The sequence below is a fragment of the Solea senegalensis genome, linkage group LG3 (assembly GCF_019176455.1).
Source record: "Solea senegalensis isolate Sse05_10M linkage group LG3, IFAPA_SoseM_1, whole genome shotgun sequence".
Classification (NCBI taxonomy): Eukaryota; Metazoa; Chordata; class Actinopteri; order Pleuronectiformes; family Soleidae; genus Solea; species Solea senegalensis.
The window spans coordinates 1339241-1363279 of record NC_058023.1 but is presented as its reverse complement, the minus strand read 5'-3'; the positions used below and the strand labels follow the sequence as shown (position 1 = coordinate 1363279).

Below are 24039 nucleotides of genomic sequence, written 5' to 3'. Positions count from 1 at the left end.
TTCATTTCAGATGTCTCTGTATTGTATTTTCTACCTCTTTAAAGCACTCTGAATTGCCTTGTGTATGAATGGTGCTAAATAAATAAACTAGCCTGGCCTGAGAAGGCTGCATTTTGTGGGAAATCAGAGTTCCGAAAAATATTGTACCTGCTGGTTGCAAGGACTTTTGGATTTTGGAAGTTTTATAGCTCAATAGTCTAATAGAATTAAACAGCATGTGAACGCCATGTGAAATAAACTGTATGGTGGGTGCTAGGTAGTGCTGTGTTTCTAGAATGGCTTAAAAGCATCTTGCAATTGTGGAATGTAGTTCTATGCATAAGGCATACAGCCGCAATTTCCCAAAGAGATTAGCTGATGGGGTTCAATCAAAAGACAAACTGATGTAATTGGGATCTAAACAGATTTATTCAGCGAGTTTGAACGACAGGGGAACACTTGGTCTTAATTAACATGACATTACAATCCGCCGTTTTACTCTGCTTGTAATTATAATTATTTTTTAAAGTGGAGCGAGCTCAGGGGAAAAGGCAGGGGCCGTGAACGCAACACCAACTTTACTTTGAAACCTCTAACAATTTTAGCTCGCACTTCTTTTTCCTAACCGTCGGATATGATTTAAACACGCGTTTAAGACGTTTTGCACACGTAAAAAAAGTCTTTATTATTGTTATTATTTTTTATTATTTTATTTATTTATTTTAACACGACAAGCCCGAACAAGGAAGAGGAGGCGAGGACAAGGTTTTAGCTGAACGAAGCGATCCAGTTGAACTAATTCGGTTTTTGTTTTTTAACTTTGCAGCTTGTGACTAAAGAGCTGATTTAAAACAAAGATTCAGCCATAAAAACACAACAACACAACAGCTGCAAAGAAATAAACAAACTAAAGCTTTTATCAAAGAGAAATCAACGTTTCCTTCCATTTTTCTGAATGAATCCTGATGTGTTATTTGTTTATATATTTGTCTCTTCCTAGGTTTGTGAAGAGGAGAAGAGCAATGAAGACGTCTTCCCATTAGCCATTAATTATTTGGACAGATTTTTAGCAGTGATGCCCACGAGAAAGAGTTTTTTGCAGCTTCTGGGAGCTGTGTGCATATTCCTGGCCTCCAAGTTAAAAGACAGCAGGCCGCTGTCTGCAGAGAAACTCTGCATGTACACGGACAACTCCATCACACCACGGGAACTGCTGGTAAGCACTGGACTCTCAAAAGACCCATTCATTCATCCCTTCATCCATTCAATTGTTCATGAGAGCCTAAAAATGCAGTATCACATTTGGGATGATTTTATAATGCTAATGGCTTAATTTGTTACACAGGAAGTTTCCCATTTTCTCTGTAAGTGGAGCTGTGCACAATACAGCCACATCCTTTCTTTGGGTCCATGTGGACCGGAGAGGGATGTGATGCCATCTAGTGGCAGTTATGCAGCATAGAGTTTGGCTTTAGCCTGAATCATATGGATACTTTTCCCAGAACAAATGGACTTTTACACCAGGAAAGTAGCCAGAAAGCACTTTACAACGTTATTACAGTAAACATCAAGACGATGTTATCAGTTCCAGTTAAAACGACATGCGTTTCCCGGACTCACCCATGTTGTGCTAAAATGCTAAAAGAGGATCTAAAAACCAGAAAGTGGCATCTTGAATTCTCTAGTTTTGTCCAAACAAACAAAGACAATGCAGAGATATGAAGTTGACAACACAAGCTCTGTGTGGAGCTTTGTACCACACACTCACACCTCCTCATCCGCTGTTTTCATGTGCTGTTCTGTGTTAAAACTTACAGTAATTCTTAGTAGAGCTGCAACTAACAATTATTTTCATAGCTATAACAGAGAGAAGAATATTTGATTGTTTTCATGCAAAAATGTCCATTTCCTCCCAGTTGAAGCGATTCCTTATAAATGACTCAACCAATCAATCCAGTATCAAAGTAATTGCACAATAAATGTCAGTCTGTCAGTCGACCGCTCAATAAACAGCAGGTGTGTTTTAATGAGATAGATCCAATTCATACATCAGCCAACTAGCTCCACATGTTCTCTTTACATCTTCCTGTGCTGCCCGGAGCTGTTTAGGGAAATGACATTCGTCCAATTTGATGCTCCACATTGCCATAAGTCTCCTAATTCCTGGATATCCTCACAGGACGCAGCGAGAGCCACTGGTGTGCGTGTGTGCGTGTGTGCGTGTGTGCGTCGTGGCAGCGGTCCAGGAAGTGAGTGCATGGACAACAAACCACCACCCTGCTCCTTCCACAGTCAACAATATCCTCAGAGGCTAGACAGGCTAATATACACGCACATGTATGACGGGTTATGTTCTGAGGGCTGATGGTTCACATCTTTTCACATCTTTTCACATCCTTTCACATCCTTTCACATCATATCACATCGTTCTTTAGCATGTGGGGGAGGAGGGGGTGCTGTCCCGGCCGGTGTGGGGTTTTTGTGGTGTACGATGTTTGCATTTCAGGTTACACAGGAAGTGAGGAGTTGAAAAGCACACAGTCATCACTTGTCTGCCTCTCGTGGTGTAAGTCATCTTAGGACATAATTACAATAACTGAACATAATGAACTTGGAGACTTTTGGGTTTATCGCGCGACGGTTTCATCAACCTGCCGTAGCTTTAGCTCCACGCTCGGATGAATCTGGACTCTGGATCACACGGTCCTCACCAGGCAGTTCAAGTCTTCTATATTTATGTGTGTATATACACGTATGTATGTGTGTACTTACAACATTTATCTCTGTGAATAGAAAGTGACCACAAACAACTTATTGTAATTTCTATTTATGAAGACGAGCGATTACGTGGTATGTTGCTGCATCACTGATCTTTTGTCAGTTTTATTGACAGAACAGGGTGGATCTTCATCTCAATGTTTCTACCACAGAACATTGTAAACGTGTAGAATGTTGCATGTATGGCAGAACCGTACCGTCGTGAGAGGAACGAACGCCTCAGACTCACTGGATACGTCACATGACCGTCGCTGCCTTGATGTGGACACCAGTTCCAACGAGTTAACATGAAAAGTGGGACAGTTGTAGAACAACACATTTCAAATTCACAACACTGGTAAATCTTTTGTGTGTGTGTGTGTGTGTGTGTGTGAGTGAATGGAAATGGTCACGTCGTGACTCATGGGAGTGGGAATGTGAACAGATTCAGTGAAATCTGCTCTCTGCACCGCTCTCATGCTCTGTCCTTGTGTGAGTTTGACATTTACAAACATGAAGGAACATTCTCACAAACTGAGTCAGACGCTTTTTATTACTCAGTCATAATGCGGGAGAATAATGATGAAGACACAGGAAATGATGTCATATAACGTCGTGGGCACCTTCCGTGCCGGTGTTGGTGCGATGACTGTGTGAAGCGTCGGCTCTCGTTTTGAGGCTTGTGATAGGGAGGAAGGCGTGAGCGGTGTCGTTGGCAGCGGGGCCTCTGAGCAGGGAAAAAGTCGTCACATGCTGGTGATGTGAACACAGAGAATGGCACGCAGATAATAAGATAGAGTGAAGAAATGTTACTCTTCTTACACAGTCATTTCCTGTGGGAATAAAGATGGACTGTGCTCCTGTTTCACGGTGAATGGAGGCGTGGCAGCCGGCCATTTCACCCTCTGACTGAGCAGACTTCAGACTGTGGTGGAATTGATCATCGTTTTCCTGTTTTTTTTTCTTTACTTTTTCAGGACTGGGAACTGGTGGTGTTGGGGAAGTTGAAGTGGAACATGGCCCCAGTCATTCCCAATGATTTCATAGATCACATCATTCGCAGGCTGCCCCTTCCCAAAGACAGACTGCCGATGGTTCGCAAACACACCCTCACATTCATCGCCCTCTGTGCCACAGGTAACGCAGCTGCGTGTCATTTCATGCTCTCTCTCTTTTTCTTCACGTCCACCGGAATATTCCCACACACACCAGCATTCCCTGGCTGTGAGTCATCTGTGACCTCCACTCTCTTCTCTCTCCACAGCTTGTGTCGTAGTCCAGCAGCTGCAACGAGCTGCTGGACGCGGTCGTTTCCGTGTTTCTCTGCTGAGAAAACTCATGTGCTGCAAGTGCCGTGTTTAGATTAGCCACATGCAGGGTAATGATAGCGGCTCGGTCCTAGTGTAACACGCAGTGACCAACTGCTGTTTCATTTGACGTTTAGACCCAAAAATAAAAGCACGGCGATCGTCTGTGCAGCTGTTTGCTTAGAAACACCGGTGGTTAAATATCAGAACAGGGATTTCTCTTATGAAACTGAAACTGAAATAAATAAGTGTTAACAGAGCTTTTTTTCACAGCTGGTCGTCGAGATGTGGCCGATAACAAGTCAGGAAGTGAATCTGTGAAACCACATCGCTGTTTACAAAGAGCTCATTTTTGCCAGGATTTGGGTAAAATCGGGGAGGTTTAGCCTTTTTTTAACCTTTTTTAAGTGGAGCTTTAGTCCGAGGTTTTCTGTGATTTACAACAAGATGAAGAATTACCATCAAAACAAAACTGAGGGCTTGAAGATGACGTTTATGTTCATGTATAATATAGAACAATCAAACGAGTCAATTTGCTAACGTCTCTGTTTTAAACGGTAATTTGGATTTAAAAGAGTTTTTCAGCTTCTCAACAGTCGTGTTTGTGGCCCTTAAACACCTGGTCAATGAGGACACGAGTGTAGGATGTGTGTGGATGCAGATTCAGGTGCAGCTCAAATTGTGCACACGTTGTGAGTTGACAGTGAAGCCTCCGAGTTTAAAAAGTCAGGACGGCGATCCAGTGAGCTTCCTTCCTGCTCTCATCCTGCCCTCAGACTCCCCCGAGGTGAATTTCCATGGCATTCCTTTGTCCGTGCGAGGAATCCCTCTAATATTTTCATATCCTGGACGGAAAAACCACGACGACAGGGTCACCTCGTACAATACAGCGCTCCACTGTCACAAGGCTGCCACTTCCTTTCAGCTAATTCAATGAAGGAAATAAAGAAAGGAGGTCTTTTTAGCTCCATGCAAATCCCCAGTGATGGCAGTCGTTTACTGGAGGTTCTTAGTGCAACCATAGGCTCCTGTTCAGCACAGTTTTAGTGTCACACTATTTTTTTTATATTTGGGTGTGTTTCAGTGGTCGCCTCTGCTATTCATAAGCAGCTCGTTATATCCAGGCACAAAGCAGCCACAGTGGAAAGAAGGAGGCCTGCTGTGGTTCTGCAGTAATGTAAATGTTTGGAGTTTTATATGGAGTCGAGATGTTATTCTTATGATGGAGGAGCTCCTCCTATGGACAGCTGCTCCCTGGAGGAGAAGATGGGCGTAGTGAGGCCGGCTGCTCTCCGGGGTTTAATCAAAGCCAGCAAGGCCACCAGGACTGAGCCGCACCGGGTTCCGGCTGTGTCGACCACTCCGTGTGTCGCTCCCCTGCTCATTTAAGTTGAGCGTTTGCTCCGTGCACGTGCTGAGACCATGCTAATGCTAATGCTAAAAGTGCATCAGGAAATAGATTCTTTCTCTTTGAAGGTAAATGAGAACTTTAAATATCATCAGTCTCAAAATGACCTTGCAAAAGCATGGATTCTTCTCCCCTGTCCTACGTTACCCGCTCATGATTATAGTGAGTAGACATGGAAGTGCCTGACGTCACTTCACTTTATCAGTTCTTCAACACGGCATGACGTCCATCCTGTGACTCATTGTTCCATCTAGAGTTCTTCTGTCGCCTTGAAGTTGCACACAAGCTTCCATTAATATTAAAATGCAGGGTATATATGTGTATATGTATATATGTGTGTATATATATATATATATATATGGATATGGATATGGATGCATATATAGTAAGGATGTACAGACAAGGAGAGTAAGAATCAGCCCTAAATACGACAACATTGCACTGAGATTGACGTGTTCTCTAATAGTTGCACAAGAGTTGGACGAGCTCTTACTCAGACCCACAGTCTTCCTAATATGGTTACTTTTAAAGTACAACATGGTGCTGACCAAAGTATCAAAGTATCAACCTCCTGCCTTAAAAACAGCACTTCTTAAACCAGTGTGGTTTAACTAGGTTGTGCGTGTGTGCGTGTGTGCGTGTGTGCGTGTGTGGTTTTCTCTAAGGATTTAGATTAGAATGTGACTTTCCCTGTCATGGATCAGTCACATAGTCAAGGTGAATTTGTGAAACACGTTATCATCCATAGTACCGGAGGTCGATCAGGCCTCCTCCTTCAGTTTCTCAGTTCTTTGTAACCTTTATTTCCTTTAAGCGTGGAGAAGTTTGCTGTTAAAAGAGAACTGAGTGTTCAGGTAAGATCGTTTGGGAATATAACCCCAGGGTTTCCCATTGAATTAGGAATAACTGTTTAGGTGAGAGCTGAAGTTATGAGCTGTTGGAGGCAGCGCTGGGCTCAGTGCTCGTGTTGTAATCCTCCTCCGCCTCCTCCGTCCAGGCCTGTTGTCGCTTAAGTCTGTCAGAGTTGGATGTGGACTGGAGGGAGTCGTTCCTGGAACTCAATTTTTCAGCGAGTAGGAGGCTTCCTACTCTGCTTTTCTAATCATGGCTCGAGTCTCTGTGTAGGAAAAGCACACAGGTTCCTCCGTGCAGCCCCCTCTGTTGAAATCCAGACTGTGGGAAAGTCAGGTTCAGCTGCAGAGCTGAGGATGATTCAGATGTTTGCACACCTCATGCATCTTTCATACTTCCTCTTGGCTGGGTTGAAGTGCTTTGAATCAGACTTAAATATGTGATTTCCGTGTGTCATTCTGGCCCAAAGCTGCAGCTTCTTGACTAATGCTCCTCCCTCGCCTCGCAGATGACCGCCTCGCCATGAACCCTCCTTCTATGATCGCCACAGGCAGCATGGGAGCTGCTGTGTGCGGCCTCCAGCTGGACCAGGCTGACCAGAGGCTGACCAGAGACAACCTGACCGACCTGCTGGCCAAGATCACCAACACAGAGGTGGTGAGTACCACACTGACGGAACCTACAAGCTTTAATCCTACACAGCAGTTAATGTTAGTGTCGTTAATAACAATAATAATAATAATAATAATAATAATAATAGTCGTCATCATCTGCCGCTTTATCCTCAACCAGAGGGTCATGGGGGACAGGGCCACACACACACACACACACACACACACACACACACACACACACACACACACACACACACACACACACACACACACACACACACACACACAACCATTTGCTCTCTCACACTCATATGTCAATTTAGAGTGTCCAATTTACTAACCCGACACACGGGGAGAACATGCAAACTCCATGCAGAAAGACCCGTGTTCCAACCGGGGCTCGAACCCAGGTCACTGCAAGGCACTAACCAAACTCCATGCAGAAAGACCCGTGTTCCAACCGGGGCTCGAACCCAGGTCTTCTCACTGCAAGGCAAGAGTGCTAACCACCGCACCGTGTGGCCCTTAATAATAATAATAATAATAATAATAATAGTAATAATAATAATCATCATCATAATAATAATGATAATAACAACAATAATAATGATGATGATAATAACAACAATAATAATGATAATAATAATGATGATGATAATAAAATAATGATGATAATGACAACAATAATAATAATAATAATAATGATGATGATAACAACAATAATAATAATAATGACGGTAATAATATAATGGTAATGATAATAACAATAATAATAACATAATAATAATCATGATGATAATAATAATAATAACAACAACAGTAATAATTATGATGCTGATGATGATGATGATGATAATAATAATAGTGACCATTGCAACATGTGACGACAGCAGCAGCAGCAGCAGCAGCAACAACAGCGATGACTTGAGTATCGGCAGATTGAAGCTCTTGGCTCGTGGCTGCTGAGGCAGACTGCTGCTATAAGGAGCAGCGGCAGAGGGAATGTCTTCTTGAAACTCAGATCCCACATTCTTGTGGTCGGACACATGCAGTTTCTCTGCATGGCTCCCACTGAAGCTGTGCTGCCCCTCCTGGTGGAGGAACAAAGCTTCTTTCCATTTATTACCAATAAGGAAAGAGAAAGTGAACCAAGCTTCACACAAGGCGGGACAGACACAGACATCATGTTATTGACATTTTATTCTGTGTCCTGCACAAATGCTGTATTCTAAATGAAATGGATGGTGTTTGATTATTCAAGAAGTCCATGAGTTACCAAACAAGAGTGATTACATTTATAAAACCAGATATTTTTGCTTTTCTTCATGGTCTTTAAAAGGTTTAAGTCTAGCTACAGTATAATAGTGACGAGTATGTCAATACATAAACATTGAACATACATTCTAGTTATTTTTATCATCTGCTAATATAATGTTTATTAATTAGTACATGTTGATCTGTGTTTCTAATCCAACTTTATTTAAAAAACAGCACCAGCTGAAAACGTGCTGTACATCAGAGATAAATAAGAGAAACGACAAACAACAACATACTGTAGAAAGTAGAAATGCAACACCAATGAACAAGTCATACAATAAAAGTATGAAACATCACTTAAAATAAATATCTAGTAAAAATGACGCCCTGCAGAACATGCTCATGTACCTGATAAAGATGATGATGATGATGAGATCAGTTCAAACATCGTTATCATCACTGTGTGTTATCGTTGTCACACGTCGTCGGTTGCCAGACGAACTGCACGGGTGCCTTTTGGCTCGCGGTTCCATCGCCATGGCGACGGGTGCCGTCTGCAGCCCATCGGGTTCCAATTATCCGTACATTTCAAAGGAATGCTGGCCTCTCTGCGAGTGTGGGTGCATTCTTTAAGACTCCTGCAGTCAGACCTCCCACATCCACACCGCCGAGACCACACCACGTTGTCCTAAAACATCCGGTCCCACTGTCCTTCATTCACATTTACACACAAACTCCAGGGTCAGAGGTCACCAGGTCAAAGCCATTTCCTCTTGGCCTCTCATGGGACTGACCGTGCTGTCAGGAGGACGGGGGGAGGGAGTCCAGAGTTTAAGCTCCTCCCTGGTTGCTTGGCTCTGACCTCAGACTCGCGTCGTTAGCGCTGCTGTGTTCTGGTGGCCGTTGTTGTCGTGGTGACGCAGACAGGACCGCCTACTGCTGGGCCGTGCATGTGACCACACCCACAGGTCAAACAACGAGTTGAGTTTCAAATGCTGGTGAAGACAGTAGATCTGTCTCTAGTTTAGTTTCATCCAAGCAGAACTTTCAAATCATTTTCATCAATATCACGAGACAATGTCAGATAACGATGAAAGATGGACAATATTGTGATTATATCTCATATTCTATCTATACCATTGGAGTGACGTCACAACCGCGGGTATCTACAGATGCCGAGGAGCGAGGGACGAGCACAAATATGCAAAAGGTGAATCATTGTAATAAATGTTTTCTAAATGATTTCAATAACGGTTAAAAAAACAAACCCGTCCTACTTTAAATGCACTTTCTAATTCAAGCAGCATCTGTCACTGCACGTGAGGAGAGAAAACACTAAACGTTTGCAGTGAAGCTTCGGAATCGTTTGGCTGCTGAGCAGAGACCTTTAAAGTTGCTTTTTTAAAATGAGTCGCTAGAAGGGAAATGCATACTGAATTATTTTCAGAATAAAAGCCCAGTTTTCATCTATTTGCTTCAATTGTTTAGTTTTTGCAATCGTTCGGAGACGAAATCCAAGACTGACAGACACCGACACCGATGATGTCCAATCAGCGGACTGACTTTACTGTAACGCTCAGGGCTGGTGATTCTGCTCATGTTCCTCATGGAAACAAGTGATACATGGGATTTTCCATTTTTAATCTCTGATATCATATTTATTTTAAATTCAGTGAGTGGTTTCGATGTTTTTGGCGCCTGCTGTGCCCGTGTTGGCAGGAATGTTTGGTTACTGTGTGTCAGGTCGGGTGTGATGTGTAACAAGAGCGACTTTGCTTTGTTCTTTGTTTCAGGATTGTTTGAGGGCGTGTCAAGAGCAAATTGAGCGCGTGCTGGCCGCCAGCCTGCAGCAGGGTCAACAGTCCCGACAGGAGACCGGAGTCAGAGCAGGAAACAAGGCCAGGGAGCAGCAGGACCAGTCCAGCACCCCCACAGACGTACGCGACGTCAACTTATGAACTGCCAATCACTCGCTCACCAACTGGCAGAACACCACTCATGAACTAATGTAAGAGAGCCAGAGCCAGAGCCAGAGCCAGAGCGAGCTGCCAGTATCTCCATGGAAACACTGCATGAATGACAGTGAGACAATCTCTGAACTCCTTATTAGAAATTAAGAAAATGTCTAGTTTTTCTTCTCCTTTTCACCCCGTTCATCCTTTCACCTGTGTTTGTGCGGGCCACATGTAATCCAACAAGCTATTTAAAAGAAAAGGAAAAACAAGAAAAACTTGATAGTGCCTGAGGTTCCCCGTCCCGAATGGGACCCTAAATATATTTTCTTACTTGAAAAAAAACATAATTATATGAAATATACTTTATTTCTTTTGATACAACCTAGTAAAAAAAATAAAATATGATAAATATTGTATATTTAGCAAGCATTTAGTTAAGTTACTCTTTTATCATCTTTAGCAAACAATTATCAACTCACAGTTTTATGGGGGGGTGATCGAAGTGCTGAGAAATACAGAAAATGGCATTTAAGCGAAGCTGATTGACAGGTGCAGGAGCGCCGCCGCCGCTCGCTCCCTGTCGTACTGCGTGCACCCACCCGTCGTACTGCGTGCACCTGTAGCACTGCTTATTATTTATGCTGGAGTGCTGGCCAGGAGTGGGCTGGGCCTGCTCACACAGGAAGGGCGTGAGGCCGACGTGTCGAGCAGAAGCTGATGTCTGAGAGACGAGGTCAGTTCAGGTCTTGATTTCTCTGCCGAAGCCACCAGGACGTTAAAGGACCGGGGAAAGCGCTGTGCGTGTGTGCGTGCGTGTGTGCGTGTCTGCGTGCGTGTGTGTGTGTGTGTGAATAGTTCCGACGTTTGCGTGTTTGAATAGTTCCGACGTTTGCGTCGACCGTGTTCAGAAGACGAGCAGTTACAAGTGTTTGCTGGTTCAGGGAGCGATGATGATGACGATGATGATGTTGATGATGATGATGATGATGATGTCGTGTTACCAGGAAAGAAAAAAGGGGAAGTTTCTGCAGGTTTGAGATGAAATGAATGGAAAGTTTCTTTTGTGAGGAGTTTTTTTGGACGACGTGAGCACGTGGAAAAGTGAAGAGGGGGAAAAAGACGGCAGAAATCCGGATGAGTACGTGGTATTGAAGCGGTGAGGACGTGAACTTAAGCTATGTGGTGTTTCTGATACTTGAGTGACGCGCAGGAGGAGGAGGAGGAGGAGGAGGAGGAGGAAGAACAACCCCTGACGTTTGTTTGCGCCGCAGTTTCTCCTGTTATCGATATTTCCCATTTAACTAGACAGAGAGTGGCCGACTTCATACAATATTGATGCACTTTTAAAAACACACTCCTTCAGATTGGTAAGGGGATGGTGGTTGACGAGAGTTCCGTGGGGTTGGTAGGGTCATTTCTCTTTTTTTGGTTTGTTTGTTTGTTGGTTTTAATTTTAGATTTTCTTTAAGTTATTTGATTTTCTTTCTGGGCTGGATTCCCATGGGGTAACGCACGTCGTCTTGAAAGCTATGCCTCGACAGGGGAGTAGACGTAGGATAATCACTTTTAGTTCTTACCTTAGGAAAGTCAAGTCACATGTAGACTTAAGATTTCTCTTCTCTCTCTTTTCTTTGTTTGAATCAGTGCGTTTATTTACTTGAAATTTTGTTCAAACTTAGCCAAAACTTTCCAATAGTTGTCGAAAGGGTTATAAACACATTGTGTCCAAACTATTGTTCTTTTTCCATGTTTCTGGTTAACTGTTCTCTGAACTGAAATAGTAAAAACTGCCATTTTTGTGACTTCTCTCCATTTTAGATATGGGTTTACGATGAGTGAACGTATATATATATATATGTATATATACGTTGTTTCCCCCACAGAGCTCATATTTGAGAAGAGTTTTCTCTAAATTGTTTGTGCATGTTCTGTTGTGCAAAAGCCAAATGTGTTTGTTTTTCTTCCCTAAAGAAAAGAAAAGATGCTTTAATACATTCAGACAAAACATTCATGCTTTTATGTTCTGTGTATAATTTGTAAAACATAATTCCAAAGTGACAAAACCAGATTATATCCATGACTCTCTTGCTGCTATGGAGCTTTTGTTTTTCTTTTCTAGTCTTACACAAAGATGCCTTATTGTGATTCACTCGTGTGCTGCTATATTATGATTTTTTTGTAAGTGTCTTCTTTTGCTTTTTCTGTTTGTACATGTCGTGGAGGGAGGGGCGGGACTGGAAGTACTTGTGTTTGCCGATCTTTTTTGATTAGCATGTTTTTATTATTATTTGTATCTTTTATATTCTATCATATTCTTGCTGCTTCTGTGTAATGTTTGTGTACCTCAGGTTAAATTTGGACGGATAGAGCGAGATCCCATCTCATCATTACCTCATCACACTTTGTATCTCTCTCTCTCTCACACACACACACACACACTCTGAATTTGTTTTGACGGGTTTCACTTTTTTATTTTTCTGTCTGGATGAGGGGAAGTGTGATGCTTCTTCTCTTTAAATCAAGAGGATTGTCAAACACCAGGTTCCACTGTAAAGTTAAAGTGCCTACACTATAAAACTCGGTTATTTCATCCATCTGGTGCTAAACAGCCTATACTGTATGTTTTATATATGTATCAGAAAGACAAAAAAAAGTTGTTTTTTTTATTTCATTGGCGTGTTTAGATCAGTTCATTGGAATTAAGTGGATTATTGTTTATTTTTGAGGTACCCGTTTAGTCAAAGGTCAAAGAGAATGTTTTGTGGTTGTGTTTCCAAACTCTTACCCCCCCCAAAACTGTCCCCACATGCAAACACAGTGTACCTCAACAAATTCTCCTCAATAAATTGGCTCAAATCATGTGAGTGTTGATTTTTGTCTGTTGAGAGTGTGACATGAGTTTAGTGCCGTCTTTCCTCTGATTTCCCACCAGAGTGAAAATGCTCTTCTTCAGTTTTGTTGTCACTGTCACACGTTACAAATTGGCAGATATTGAATGTACTTCCCATAAATATGTGTTTGTTTAAGTAGAATTGCTTTAAAATAATAATAAAAGTTTTTTTCTAAGTGGTGTTAGAATGTGGTCTTAAAATGCGGCCCCCCAATCAATTTCATGTGGCCCCCCAATTAATATCAAGTTGTAACAAAGGTGATTTCTGTATGTTTTTATTACTGTATTCAATCAGCATCATGTATATGTTCATATTGTGAACTTTGTTTCGTTCTATATTAGAAGAAACCCTTTTATTGTGAAATATCATCATTAATATTAATATTTTGATGTCTTTTCAGACATTCTTGGAGCCGCGGTGAAGTTAGTTTGAGGTTGGAAGTTCTCGTGGCTGTCGCTGACTTTAACTTCGTGTAAATTGCGGGAACGTTTTAACGTCGTGAAATTGAACGTTTTTGAAAACACATTCATTTGAAAATGAACAGAAAGAAATTCATTAATTCTCCCTAAAGTGAAAGCGCTGAGTGTTTTCTTGTCCATCCAACCTGACACTAACTTCGCCACTGAGACGTGCTGACGCCTCTGCGTGCGTCAAAGATAATGTGACGTCATTACGCAGCCGGCAAAAACCCAGGAAGTAAAGTCAGACCGGCTGCTGCTGCTGCTGCTGCTGGAGGAGATGTTGACTTTTAGTTTAACACTCGTGAGACAGTAAGTCGTCGTTTATTTGCGGGATTTTCCTCTTCATTTCTCGCTGAACTTGAACATGAATACATGAACATGAATACATGAACATGTCTGTGCTTTTAGTAGCGTGACATGGCGGCGAACATCCTAGCTTAGCTTTTCGATTCGCCTTCATATTGTTTGATTCATGTGTCTAAACTGACTGTGTGACGTTGTGTTTCCACAGCGGCGAAACACAGTACAACAGAGACAAGCTGCTACAAGGTGAGTTCATCACGTGCGTGTTTGTCGTGGACATGACAAAGTAACTACTAATAATACTACTACTACATTTAAAGTACGGGCCAGTGGACGATATTATCCGTATCGCGATACTAGTGTTGTAATGTTACTCTACCCGAGTACAAAAGTCTGTAAACTTTAACTTTTACTTCACTACATTTCCTCTAACTCTTTCTTTGTCACAAAGAATAAGCATTTCTTATAAAAAGTGGCTGATGGACAGTGTCACCGACATTTACCTGAATTGTGTTAACCATGTGAGGCCTAAGAAGAATCGCTGAATCACACACTGAAGAATCGCTGAATCACACACAGAAGAATCACTGAATCACACACGACGGCACAGACTGAAAACACTGTCAATCATACTTGCAGGTCAAGGCGTGGACACGCCTCTGTCAGAGACAGGTGTGCAGCAGGGTGAGGCAGCGGGACGTTACCTCCGCGACGTCGCGTTCACCAATGTGTTTGCCAGTAACTTGCAGCGGGCCGCGCAGGTAAGACGATCTCGCTCCTGTCAGTGGGGGGTCCTGGTTTAGCTCCCATGAGCCTGAGCCTCCCTCCTCCTCCTCCTCCTCCTCCTCCTCACCCCATGAACACGTTGAGGGTTATATTGTGTGGGTTGATGAAATGATCTCAGAATAAAGTCTTTGTGCAGCAGCCTTACGTCAGTGACCTTTTGGCTAAAGTGATGCCAGACCTGGCAAACATCCTCCAGCCAAACCTCACACACATTTTCCTTTTTATTCCTGTCTGTGTTCCTGTCTGTGTGCAGTAATACTCACCACAGAACCACAGACGCTGCTCATGATTATAATGAGCTTCTGTCATCAGTTCATATGTTGGATTGTTGACAGGTGAAATGTTTTGTTTACACTATTAAATGAAAAACAATGGAAGCTCTGTGACTGTTGACAGAGGATGGATTTCATCGACCCTGATCCTGATCCTGGTCCTGATCCTGATCCTGATACCAGATACTGATCGTTATTGTTTAGTCTACTTTTTATAATTTGATGCACAAATGATTTTGCGATTTAATTTCAATTTGCGATATTATGAAAAAGTTAATCCTGAACAGGCGGAGCCTTCTGTCTGCATTTACCTTGTGATTAAACAATTGATTTAATAAGATCATAATAAGTCATGAGGAAAAGATGCAGCTCCCTCTTGTGGCATACTGAAAAATAAATGTCACAGACTGTATGTTGGTGAGTTAGAAATGAACTTATTTTAAGTGTTTTCTTGATTTATTTGATTTATTTATCGTTTATTGTCCCGTCACTAGTCGCCAGTAGTTTTGCTAAAGTTAACAACGTGAGCCCGTTTGTTTTCAACAGATTATCCGGCCAAATTACCCTGAATTGTGAGAGATTAACAGACGCAATTTTAGCGCCATCGGCCGCGTCAGAGTCTTCACACACTTCCCTCGTGTCTTCTGCCACAAACAACATTTTTCCAGTGCAGTGAAATGTGAAAGTTTGTGCTTTATTCGCTGAATCAGTTTCTGTTCGAGCAACAACTTCCTACACGACAAAGAAACCTGAAAAAAGTCACAGTTGATTGTGGAGGAGCCGAGAAAAACAGGATGTAAATGAAATGACTTGCAGATATGAACATTCATGTCATGACACGAGTCATGTGTTACCATAACATGACTCGGCAGTTTCCTTCTGACTTTCCCTGCATCAGACGGCTGCAATAATCCTGAGGAACAACACTCACTGCTCCGGCGTGGAGATGCAGTTGGAGCCGTTACTGAGAGAGCGGGTGAGACTTGACTTCACGTCGTCGTCGCAGCTCCACCTCCACAACACGTTTCCGTGGTAACGCTGTACACTGCCGTTGTGTTGCTCCTGCAGAGTTTCGGCGTCGCAGAGGGGCGTCCCAAAGAGCATCTGAAGAACATGGCCAACGCTGCGGGTCAGTCGTGTCGGGACTACACTCCACCAGGAGGAGAAACCCTAGGTCAGGTGAGTCGGACACAGCTCACAACCTGCTTTAAACAACAGCGCCCCTCAGTGTTCATCTGTAGACATTGCTCTCAAAGTGTCTGTGTAGTGGACATTTATGTTTATGTTTTTCTTTTACACATTTAAGTAGAGATGAGAGAGCGGTGTTTGCAGGTTTCTGCTTCTCATTCTCACGCTGCTGACAGTGAAACCTGTCACACTCTTCACTTACACCTTGCCTCACTTTAACTTTAAAACCTTTCACATGTACAGGTGTTCATCATTGAAACAGTTTAAAAGCAGTAAATGTAGTAAAAGTTGATGGTTTTTATCACGTCCGTGAACATTTGTTCATCAAAAAGTCCCAAACTCAAATATGTGTCATTGACGGTGACGGAAAATAAAGAAGAGCTGCTCGTCCTCACTGAAAAAAGCTGCAAACAACATATCTGTATAACATTCCAGCTTTCATTGTCTTATAAACAAAGTCATAAAAAGTTAAAGCTCAGTTCTGACTGAAAAAGAAACAAACCTCGACCTCTTAGCTCTGGATCATCTCACCTTGATTCCAGGTGAAGCTACGATTCAAAAAATTCCTCCAAGTCCTTTTCAAGCAAATGTTGAGTGAACGCGGGTCGTCGGGCTCGGGTTCCTCTGCCGGAGCGTCAGGAGACGGGGTTTCTGTAAACGGCTCTGCTGCTGCTGCTGCTGCTGCTGCTGCTGCTGCTGCTGCTTCCTCCGCGGAAGTCGCCTCGGTTGGTTCGGCCGATGAAGGTCTGGAGGGACTGTCGGTCCACGCTCTGGTCGTGTGTCACGGCGCTTACATCCGCGTGGCCGTGCAGCACCTCATGGAGGACTTAAAGTGCTCCGCTCCTCCAGGGATGAAGGCGTCTCAGCTGATGTCCCCCTGTCCAAACACGGGCATCAGCCGCTTCCTCTTCACTCTGAGCCAGAGCGAGTCCGGCCCGGTCCTCTCCTCCACTCGTTGTGTTTTCACCAACAGAAAACTTCACCTGGAAAAGCTCATGGATGAAAGTGTGTAGCAGTCGAGACCCACTGAGATTTATTAGCCAAAGAGATTTGATGATTATTATTGTGTGTGTGTGTGTGTGTGTTTTAGACTCCAAACATCATCACAGTGTGAACAAACAAACAATTTATTCACACTGAAAACAAATTGGCCCAGAAGCTAAAATGTGGTCTCCAAGCAGGGACTTAAACTTCACGTCATCATCGATAATCAGCTGTAAACGAGAGGAGGAAAGAAAGACAACACTTCTTATCCCCACCCACCCCTGCTCTGCTGCTGTATACACGCAAACGTTCCCTACATACACCAGACGAGTCGAGCCGTGACTGCGTCGTGTCAATGCATCGCAGGGAATCACCGTCAGTGTCTGACTTCAGGCGTTCCTGTGTCAACGTCTACAAATGGAACGCGGCGTAATGTGACATCGTCTGTTCACGACGCCCAAACAGTGGGTGGAACAATATCAACGACAACAGTCAAACGCTTTCCGCGTGTATAACGCACAAATTCACTTTAGTGGAAAATTGTGTTGTCCTGTATGATAAACCGTCATGGACGCTAAAACCAGAGGAAGTTAGCCGCTCAAAGTTAGCACAGACGACTGAAGACAGGAAGTTTCACTTTAAATCAAACGTGTAAAAACTGTCTCACCGTCCTTGTTCACCTGTGTGTCATTTAGGGACGCACCATAATGTCGGCACCGATATGGGATTGAAACTGTTTGATCTGATATCGGCAAAGATGAAGAGAAACACTGGTTGTTTTCAGTTATCGTGCGTCCTGAAATATTTAATAATATTATCGTTGTGACGTTTCTTTGACTTCATTTCATTTGATGATACCAAAGTTTTTATTCATCTCAGTGTTTGCAGCTGCTCGTCTCACTTGTGCAATATGAAATGAAATCTTTAAAGTGTTTAATGCAAACTGTGTATGATTTACAACTATATATACATACATATATACTGTATATATGTATATATCTCCACACACACACACACACACACATTGATTACTCGTATTCCAAGTGTTTAATTTCTTTTTCTTTTCAAGTGATGACAATAAATAAGTTGTTGTACTCGGCTAACGTGGAGTTTCTGTAGGTTTTGTCAGCATTAATGGTAAATATCTAGTACGACACTATTATTTATGTAGTGACGACATAATCCATAATCTGTGTAGTGAAGCAGTCGTTATTCACAAGAGACATTTATTGTCTCCTCTGCTTGTGTTTGTGACGACGATAATGTGCGTTTATACATGTTAACCCTTTAACGCCCAGCTCTGCGTCTCCATAGTTACGCTTCACATTATTACGGTAATTTCACTGGTGTCTTTGTCACCGGGGAGGAGAGAGTTTCCATTCTTTGTCTTGTTTTTGGACGCGGAGACAAAAACTCAGACAAATGTCACTTTAAATACGTTTTCTACTGTTTCACATTTCAAATTTAACACTAATCTAATTAATCTGGTGTTTATGTACAAACCTTTTAGTTTTTCTTCGTTTCTGGAAAAACTGACATTTTTTTCTGCTTCTTTTCTGGTTAAAATAAGCCAAACAAAGTCCACACGGACATTTGGAGGATTATGTTTTAAAACTTGAGCCAAATATTTGGAATCGTTAAACTGGAGCGTGGATATTAATGATGTAGAGCACTTTATAAAGCACTTTGATGTTTTCTGCTTCATGATTGAATGTCATGAATTCTGATCACTGATGCGTGATGTCATTATCATTCTTCTCCATACCACGTCATACTTCCACACAGTGACTGATTTCTATGATTTCTAAGTTTGGTGCCGTCGTGTTTTCTGTGGTGTCGTGTTTCTTGTCTTGGAAGTTGTGGAATGTCGGGTCAAAGGTTAATTATCCAACAATGTGAGTCTGTGGTGTATTTTTAGGCGTGTAAGTGTTTGTTAATGACAGAGAGGAGGCGTGACTCCACTGTAACTGTGGCAACATTAACCCTGCTCACACTTTTAAATCCACAGGTTTCACTTTGAATATTTCAAAAAGCAACACAGTCCACTTTTCGTTTATGAGTTTATTTTGTCCCAAGTTCAAGCAAAACCACATCCACGACTCCGACTCATACATACAACGACAAACCACGTTTATTTACATTGAAAGGACAAAGCATTCATATAAATACCATAAATAACACTAACAGGAATGGTTTTTTTAAATAAATAAATACTCTGTGGGACAGTTTTTTTAGTGTTTGCTGCTGGTGCCCGGCACCTGTAAAAGATCAGGATCGCTGCTCTGAACCTGTCGTTCACCCTGTCGCCGTTTTCCTTCAAGTCGTGTTATTAGTGACAAAATACAGAAACGTTACCGTTGCAGTTCATTTCAAATCTCCTGTAACCAAATTAGGATTTCAAAAGAAAGACGGAAGCTGATGTTCACTCTGCTGAAGGCAGAAGGTTTTTTTTTTAAGGTTTTAGATGTTTGTCTGCATCGCTGTCACTTGGAGAAGTGGGTTTTTCAGACCAGCTGCAAAAACCATGGAGTCGTTAAAGGTCCAGTACGTAGGAGCTGAAGAATGGAGAGCGAGTTGTGAAAGAGTGTTTACATCCTTTCTGGAATGCAAAGGCCACCGTAGTTCCCTGACACGCATGATGTTGCACTCTGCAGTCTCACCATTAGATGTCACTATTTCTCCCTAACCCTTAGGCACTGGACCTCCATCCATTAAAACTCCAGGGGAATGTACAAATGATGACGATGCTGATTATTGATTATCTTATTGATCACGCATCTGTGATTGATTAAAGTGAAGTTTGTGATCTCAGAGCAGATGTTGTTAATAGAAGAGAGTGGATCTGATGTGAACTGTGCAAAAGGGCTGCGAGTCAAGTCTAATACTCTGTACATTCAGTGTAAAAAGACACTACTTTTCTGAATGACGGATAAAATAAAAGTGATTTATGGTGAAGGCAGAGTGACGAAGAAGAGAGGCACTCTTCTTCTGCCTTTTCCTTCATATTATGATGAACTACAGTATAGGTACCTATAGTGAAATGGAGCGCGTCCACACCTTCACCTGTGAAATCACCCCATGGTCCCGGAGCTCCGTGGACTGGCCGGGTTGGACCAGTGCGCGTTCCACGGGTCGTGGGAGGACGGAGCCATCGGCGTCTCCCGGGACACGTTACGCCCGTCGTCCCCGGCCTCCGTCTCCACCTCCGTCTCCACCTCCAGGTCCGTGTCATCCTCCGGCACGGCCCGGGAGTCCGAGCCCGCCTCGGTCCCACCCTGGTAGAAGTTGTGCGGGTCGGATGGATCCACGACCTCGTTCCGCTTCCCCCTGAGCAGCAGGAGGCGCTCTAATGGCACCGTGTTCTTCTTGGGCAGGAAGAGCGAGGTCTGCGGCAGGTTCTGACCCACCGAGTACACCTGCCGGGAGCCCTCCAGGTTAAACAGGATGCCGGTCCGGCAGGAGTAGTACACGTCCCTGTTGTTCTCCAGGAGCTTGTGGTTGAAGAGACAGTCGTCTCTGAGACAGGTGGGCTGAGAGACAAGGACACAGGGACACATTTAAACCTGAGCCTCTCTCACTCCAAAACATGAAATCCTTTACTTTTAATTGCATTTCTTTTGTGCGTAAAACTCAGACTTGCTCTTCAAAATGCCAGTTTTTTTCGGGGGTAGTAAAACAACGTAACTGCAGTATTACACGCAAGAAAAACAAGTTATGTTTAGATCTATAATTACTGTTCATTCTGTGCGTAAAGTCTGCGCGTGTAACTCCCAATATTCTCTCCAAAATGTTAGATAAATTAAATAACTTTCTCCCTTTATCACGACTTTGATGCCAGTGAAACCACGTTCGAGTTATTTTTGATCCTTTCATTGCAGTTTGGTTCTGTGCGTAAAACAAAACCCAGTTCTCTACAAAATATGGAATGATTTTAGAAAAGTAAAATAACTTGTATTACACAGTATTACAATTCCGACCCTCCCTAAGAAACGATGAAAAAGAGAAATGTTAGGTCTATAGTTGCAGTTCATTTGGATAAATGGTAATTTCCGTGCGTAAATGACCTCGATTGCAGTTTAGTTTAAAAGTTTTTCAGAGAACAAAAACATACAAACTTAACTACAATTTTAATAGCAGTTCAATGATGAATGCGGGAAATGATCCAAGTTCACATCCGTTATTGCACTTCATTTTGTGCGTAATCTCAATGCGTAAAAGTTTGCGATTGTGCCAAATGTGGACACTAAATAAAGTTAGACAAGTTAATATGATGTGCGTAATGGATATTTAAAAATCGTGCGTAAACATTCACAACTGAAAAATAATAATACATATAATAAATAAGTAATAAGTGAGTGAGAGACTTACGGAGCTGAACGGTCTGCCTTCCACATCCATGCACAGGAAACGGCTGCTTTTTACGCCGAGGATGGCCACGCGCTCCCTCGTTTCAGCCTTCAGTAAAATCACACCTGAAGTGGAGAAAAAAGAAAGAATTAAAACAGTCTGTCACGTGACCACAGCGCAACAAGTAAAACTGTCATCAACAACAACAACAACAACAACAACACTTACTGTACGAAGTCCTGGTGGTAGTTTTGCACACGGTGCCGTCTAACCTGATCTCCAAGTAGAAGTTGTTGAGGTCCGTGGAAGTTTGCAGGTGGACGTATCTCCTCGGGTTCCCCCAGTTGGATCCGACCAGCGGGGATGGGTTCGGGGCCGTTTCCCCGAGAGGAAGTCCCTGCAGGACAGCGAGTAAGAGCGCCAGCACAGTGTCCCTCATCCCCAGTCTCCTGTTGACGTCCATCCTTCCACTGCGATGCTGTCTGTTGTCCCACAGTTTGGAGACAGTTCCTATTTAAAGGCCCCTGAGTGCCACATCCTTTGCGTAAAAAAAGAAAAAGGAACTCGCCCCCAAAGCAGATGTGCGGCTTTGGTGCAGCGGAAGGGCCATTTCCACCTCTGTCTGTTTATCCCGATGCTCTTGGTCAGACAACAGGAGTGTTATTTTTGGACTTGCCCACCTTGTGAAACATTCACGGTACAAACGCCAGACTGGAAACTGCGTTTGTTTGTCATGAAAACAACAAGAAGAAGAAACACACACACACACACACACACACACACACGTATTTATAGAAAAAAAAAAAGAGATTTCAAAAGAGTGACTTTTTCTAGTCTGCGCAAACTCAAGTCCAACTTAACGAATCTGCAACATAACATGGGTTGTTTTGTTGTTGTTTGTTTTTTAGTATGAACTTTAGTTTGTGACTCTTTACGCACCTGCCCAACCCAACACTTCCGCTCTGCACCAGCAGAGGGAGCCACTCCCTCATTCAAAGTAGTTTTGAGTGACTTCCGGGAAAGTGACTGTGCGTCAGGCTGTGAGTGCACGTTCAGCTCAAGTGTGAGTGAGTGAGTGAGTGAGTGAGTGAACTGAGTTTATTTGATCACATTTGCTGCATCTTAACAAACATTAAAGTTATTTTAATTTCATTTAATCCACTGATGTGTCAGTGAGAGTTTTTACTGAGCTTCTGAAATCTTCTACTCACGTCAAAGAAAAAACATTATTTTATCACATTTAATAATAATGAATAATAAAAATAGTTTTATAATAATAAATCTGAAAATGTTCCTAAGTTAAAGTAAACAAGGTTCATTCATCAAAGTCTCCAGTCATGGACCACTTAATCCCAAAGATTAAATGTAGAGAGAGGTGCAGGAGTCTCTCTCTCTCTCTCTCTGTGTCTCTCTCTATGTCTCTGTCTCTCTCTGTGTTTGTCTGTCTCTCTCTGTGTTTGTCTGTCTCTCTCTCTGTGTCTCTGTCTCTCTGTGTGTTTCTGTCTCTCTCTGTGTCTCTGTCTCTCTCTCTGTGTGTGTCTCTCTCTGTCTCTGTGTCTCTCTCTGTGTCTCTCTCTCTCTGTCTCTCTCTCTCTCTGTCTCTCTCTCTCTGTGTCTCTATCTCTCTCTCTCTCTCTGTGTGTCTGTCTCTGTGTGTGTGTGTCTCTCTCTGCTCTCTGTGTGTGTCTCTCTCTGTGTCTGTCTCTCTGTGTGTGTGTCTCTCTCCCTCTGTGTGTGTCTGTCTCTCTGTGCGTGTCTCTCTGTGTGTGTCTCTCTCTGTGTCTGTCTCTCTCTCTCTGTGCGTGTCTCTCTGTGTGTCTCTCTGCTCTGTGTGTGTCTCTGTCTCTGTGTGTGTCTCTGTCTCTGTCTCTGTGTGTGTCTCTGTGTCTCTGTGTGTCTCTGTCTCTGTGTCAGGTCACTTGTAGTATAAAAATGCTGAGTGAAGTTATTTTAGAATTATGGATCAATACTGTCAAAGAAAGTGCGTAGTGCAGCTTTAATGGAAGTTTCCAGAGTCAGTGACAAACTTCTAACAACTTAGTTTTATCAACTGAGAATTAGAACCAATGATGGCGCCGTTCCACAAGCGTGACTCGACTCGACTCGACTCGACTCGACTCGACTCGACTCGGCACGGCACGGCACGGTTATTTAGCTTTTCCATCACTGATAGAACCTGTACCTGGTCTGTACTGAACCATTCTAATGATGTGTCTACATTTACAACTTCATACAATTGTTGTGTATCTGCTCCTGGTCTCTCTCTCTCTCTCTTCTGTCTCTCTCTCTCTCACTCTCTCTCTCTCTCTCTCTCTCTCTCTCTTCTCTCTCTCTCTCTCTCACTGTCTCTCTCTCTCTCTCTCTCTCTCTAACTCCTCTTCTGTCTGTCTCTCTCTCTCTTCTCTGTCTCTCACTCTCTCTCTGTCTCTCTCTCACTCTCTCTTCTGTCTGTCTGTCTCTCTCTCTCTCTCTCCCCTCACTCACTCTCTCTCTCTGTCTGTCTCTCTCTCTCTGTCTCTCTCTCTCTCTCTTCTGTCTCTCTCTCACTCACTCTCTCTCTCTTCTCCCATTGGCCCTTTGTCTCCCCCTCCTTTTCTCTGTCCTCCATGTATCCTTTCCCCACAACCTGTCTAGGCAGATGGTGCACATCTGTCAGAGATTTCTTCTTCTGTTAAGTT

At 43.0% G+C, this 24039-nt stretch overlaps 3 protein-coding genes across 3 annotated transcripts; 2 read left to right on the top strand and 1 right to left on the bottom strand.

Moving 5' to 3' along the window:
• The first annotated feature begins 944 nt into the window (after positions 1 to 944).
• LOC122766831 (G1/S-specific cyclin-D2-like) lies at positions 945 to 10427 on the top strand. Its single transcript, XM_044022031.1, has 4 exons — positions 945 to 1195; positions 3714 to 3873; positions 6812 to 6960; positions 9968 to 10427. The coding sequence occupies exons 1-4, from the start codon at positions 1055 to 1057 to the stop codon at positions 10130 to 10132; spliced, it is 615 nt and encodes a 204-aa protein (XP_043877966.1). The 5' UTR covers positions 945 to 1054; the 3' UTR covers positions 10133 to 10427.
• Positions 10428 to 13708: 3281 nt separating this feature from the next.
• Positions 13709 to 18117, top strand: tigarb (TP53 induced glycolysis regulatory phosphatase b). The gene is made up of 6 exons (XM_044020102.1): positions 13709 to 13790; positions 13993 to 14030; positions 14424 to 14545; positions 15741 to 15818; positions 15911 to 16021; positions 16573 to 18117. The coding sequence occupies exons 1-6, from the start codon at positions 13759 to 13761 to the stop codon at positions 17041 to 17043; spliced, it is 852 nt and encodes a 283-aa protein (XP_043876037.1). The 5' UTR covers positions 13709 to 13758; the 3' UTR covers positions 17044 to 18117.
• Positions 18118 to 20041: 1924 nt separating this feature from the next.
• fgf23 (fibroblast growth factor 23) lies at positions 20042 to 21824 on the bottom strand. The gene is made up of 3 exons (XM_044020103.1): positions 21590 to 21824; positions 21383 to 21486; positions 20042 to 20544 (listed from the first exon to the last, which is right to left on the bottom strand). The coding sequence occupies exons 1-3, from the start codon at positions 21822 to 21824 to the stop codon at positions 20086 to 20088; spliced, it is 798 nt and encodes a 265-aa protein (XP_043876038.1). The 3' UTR covers positions 20042 to 20085.
• Positions 21825 to 24039: the final 2215 nt, after the last annotated feature.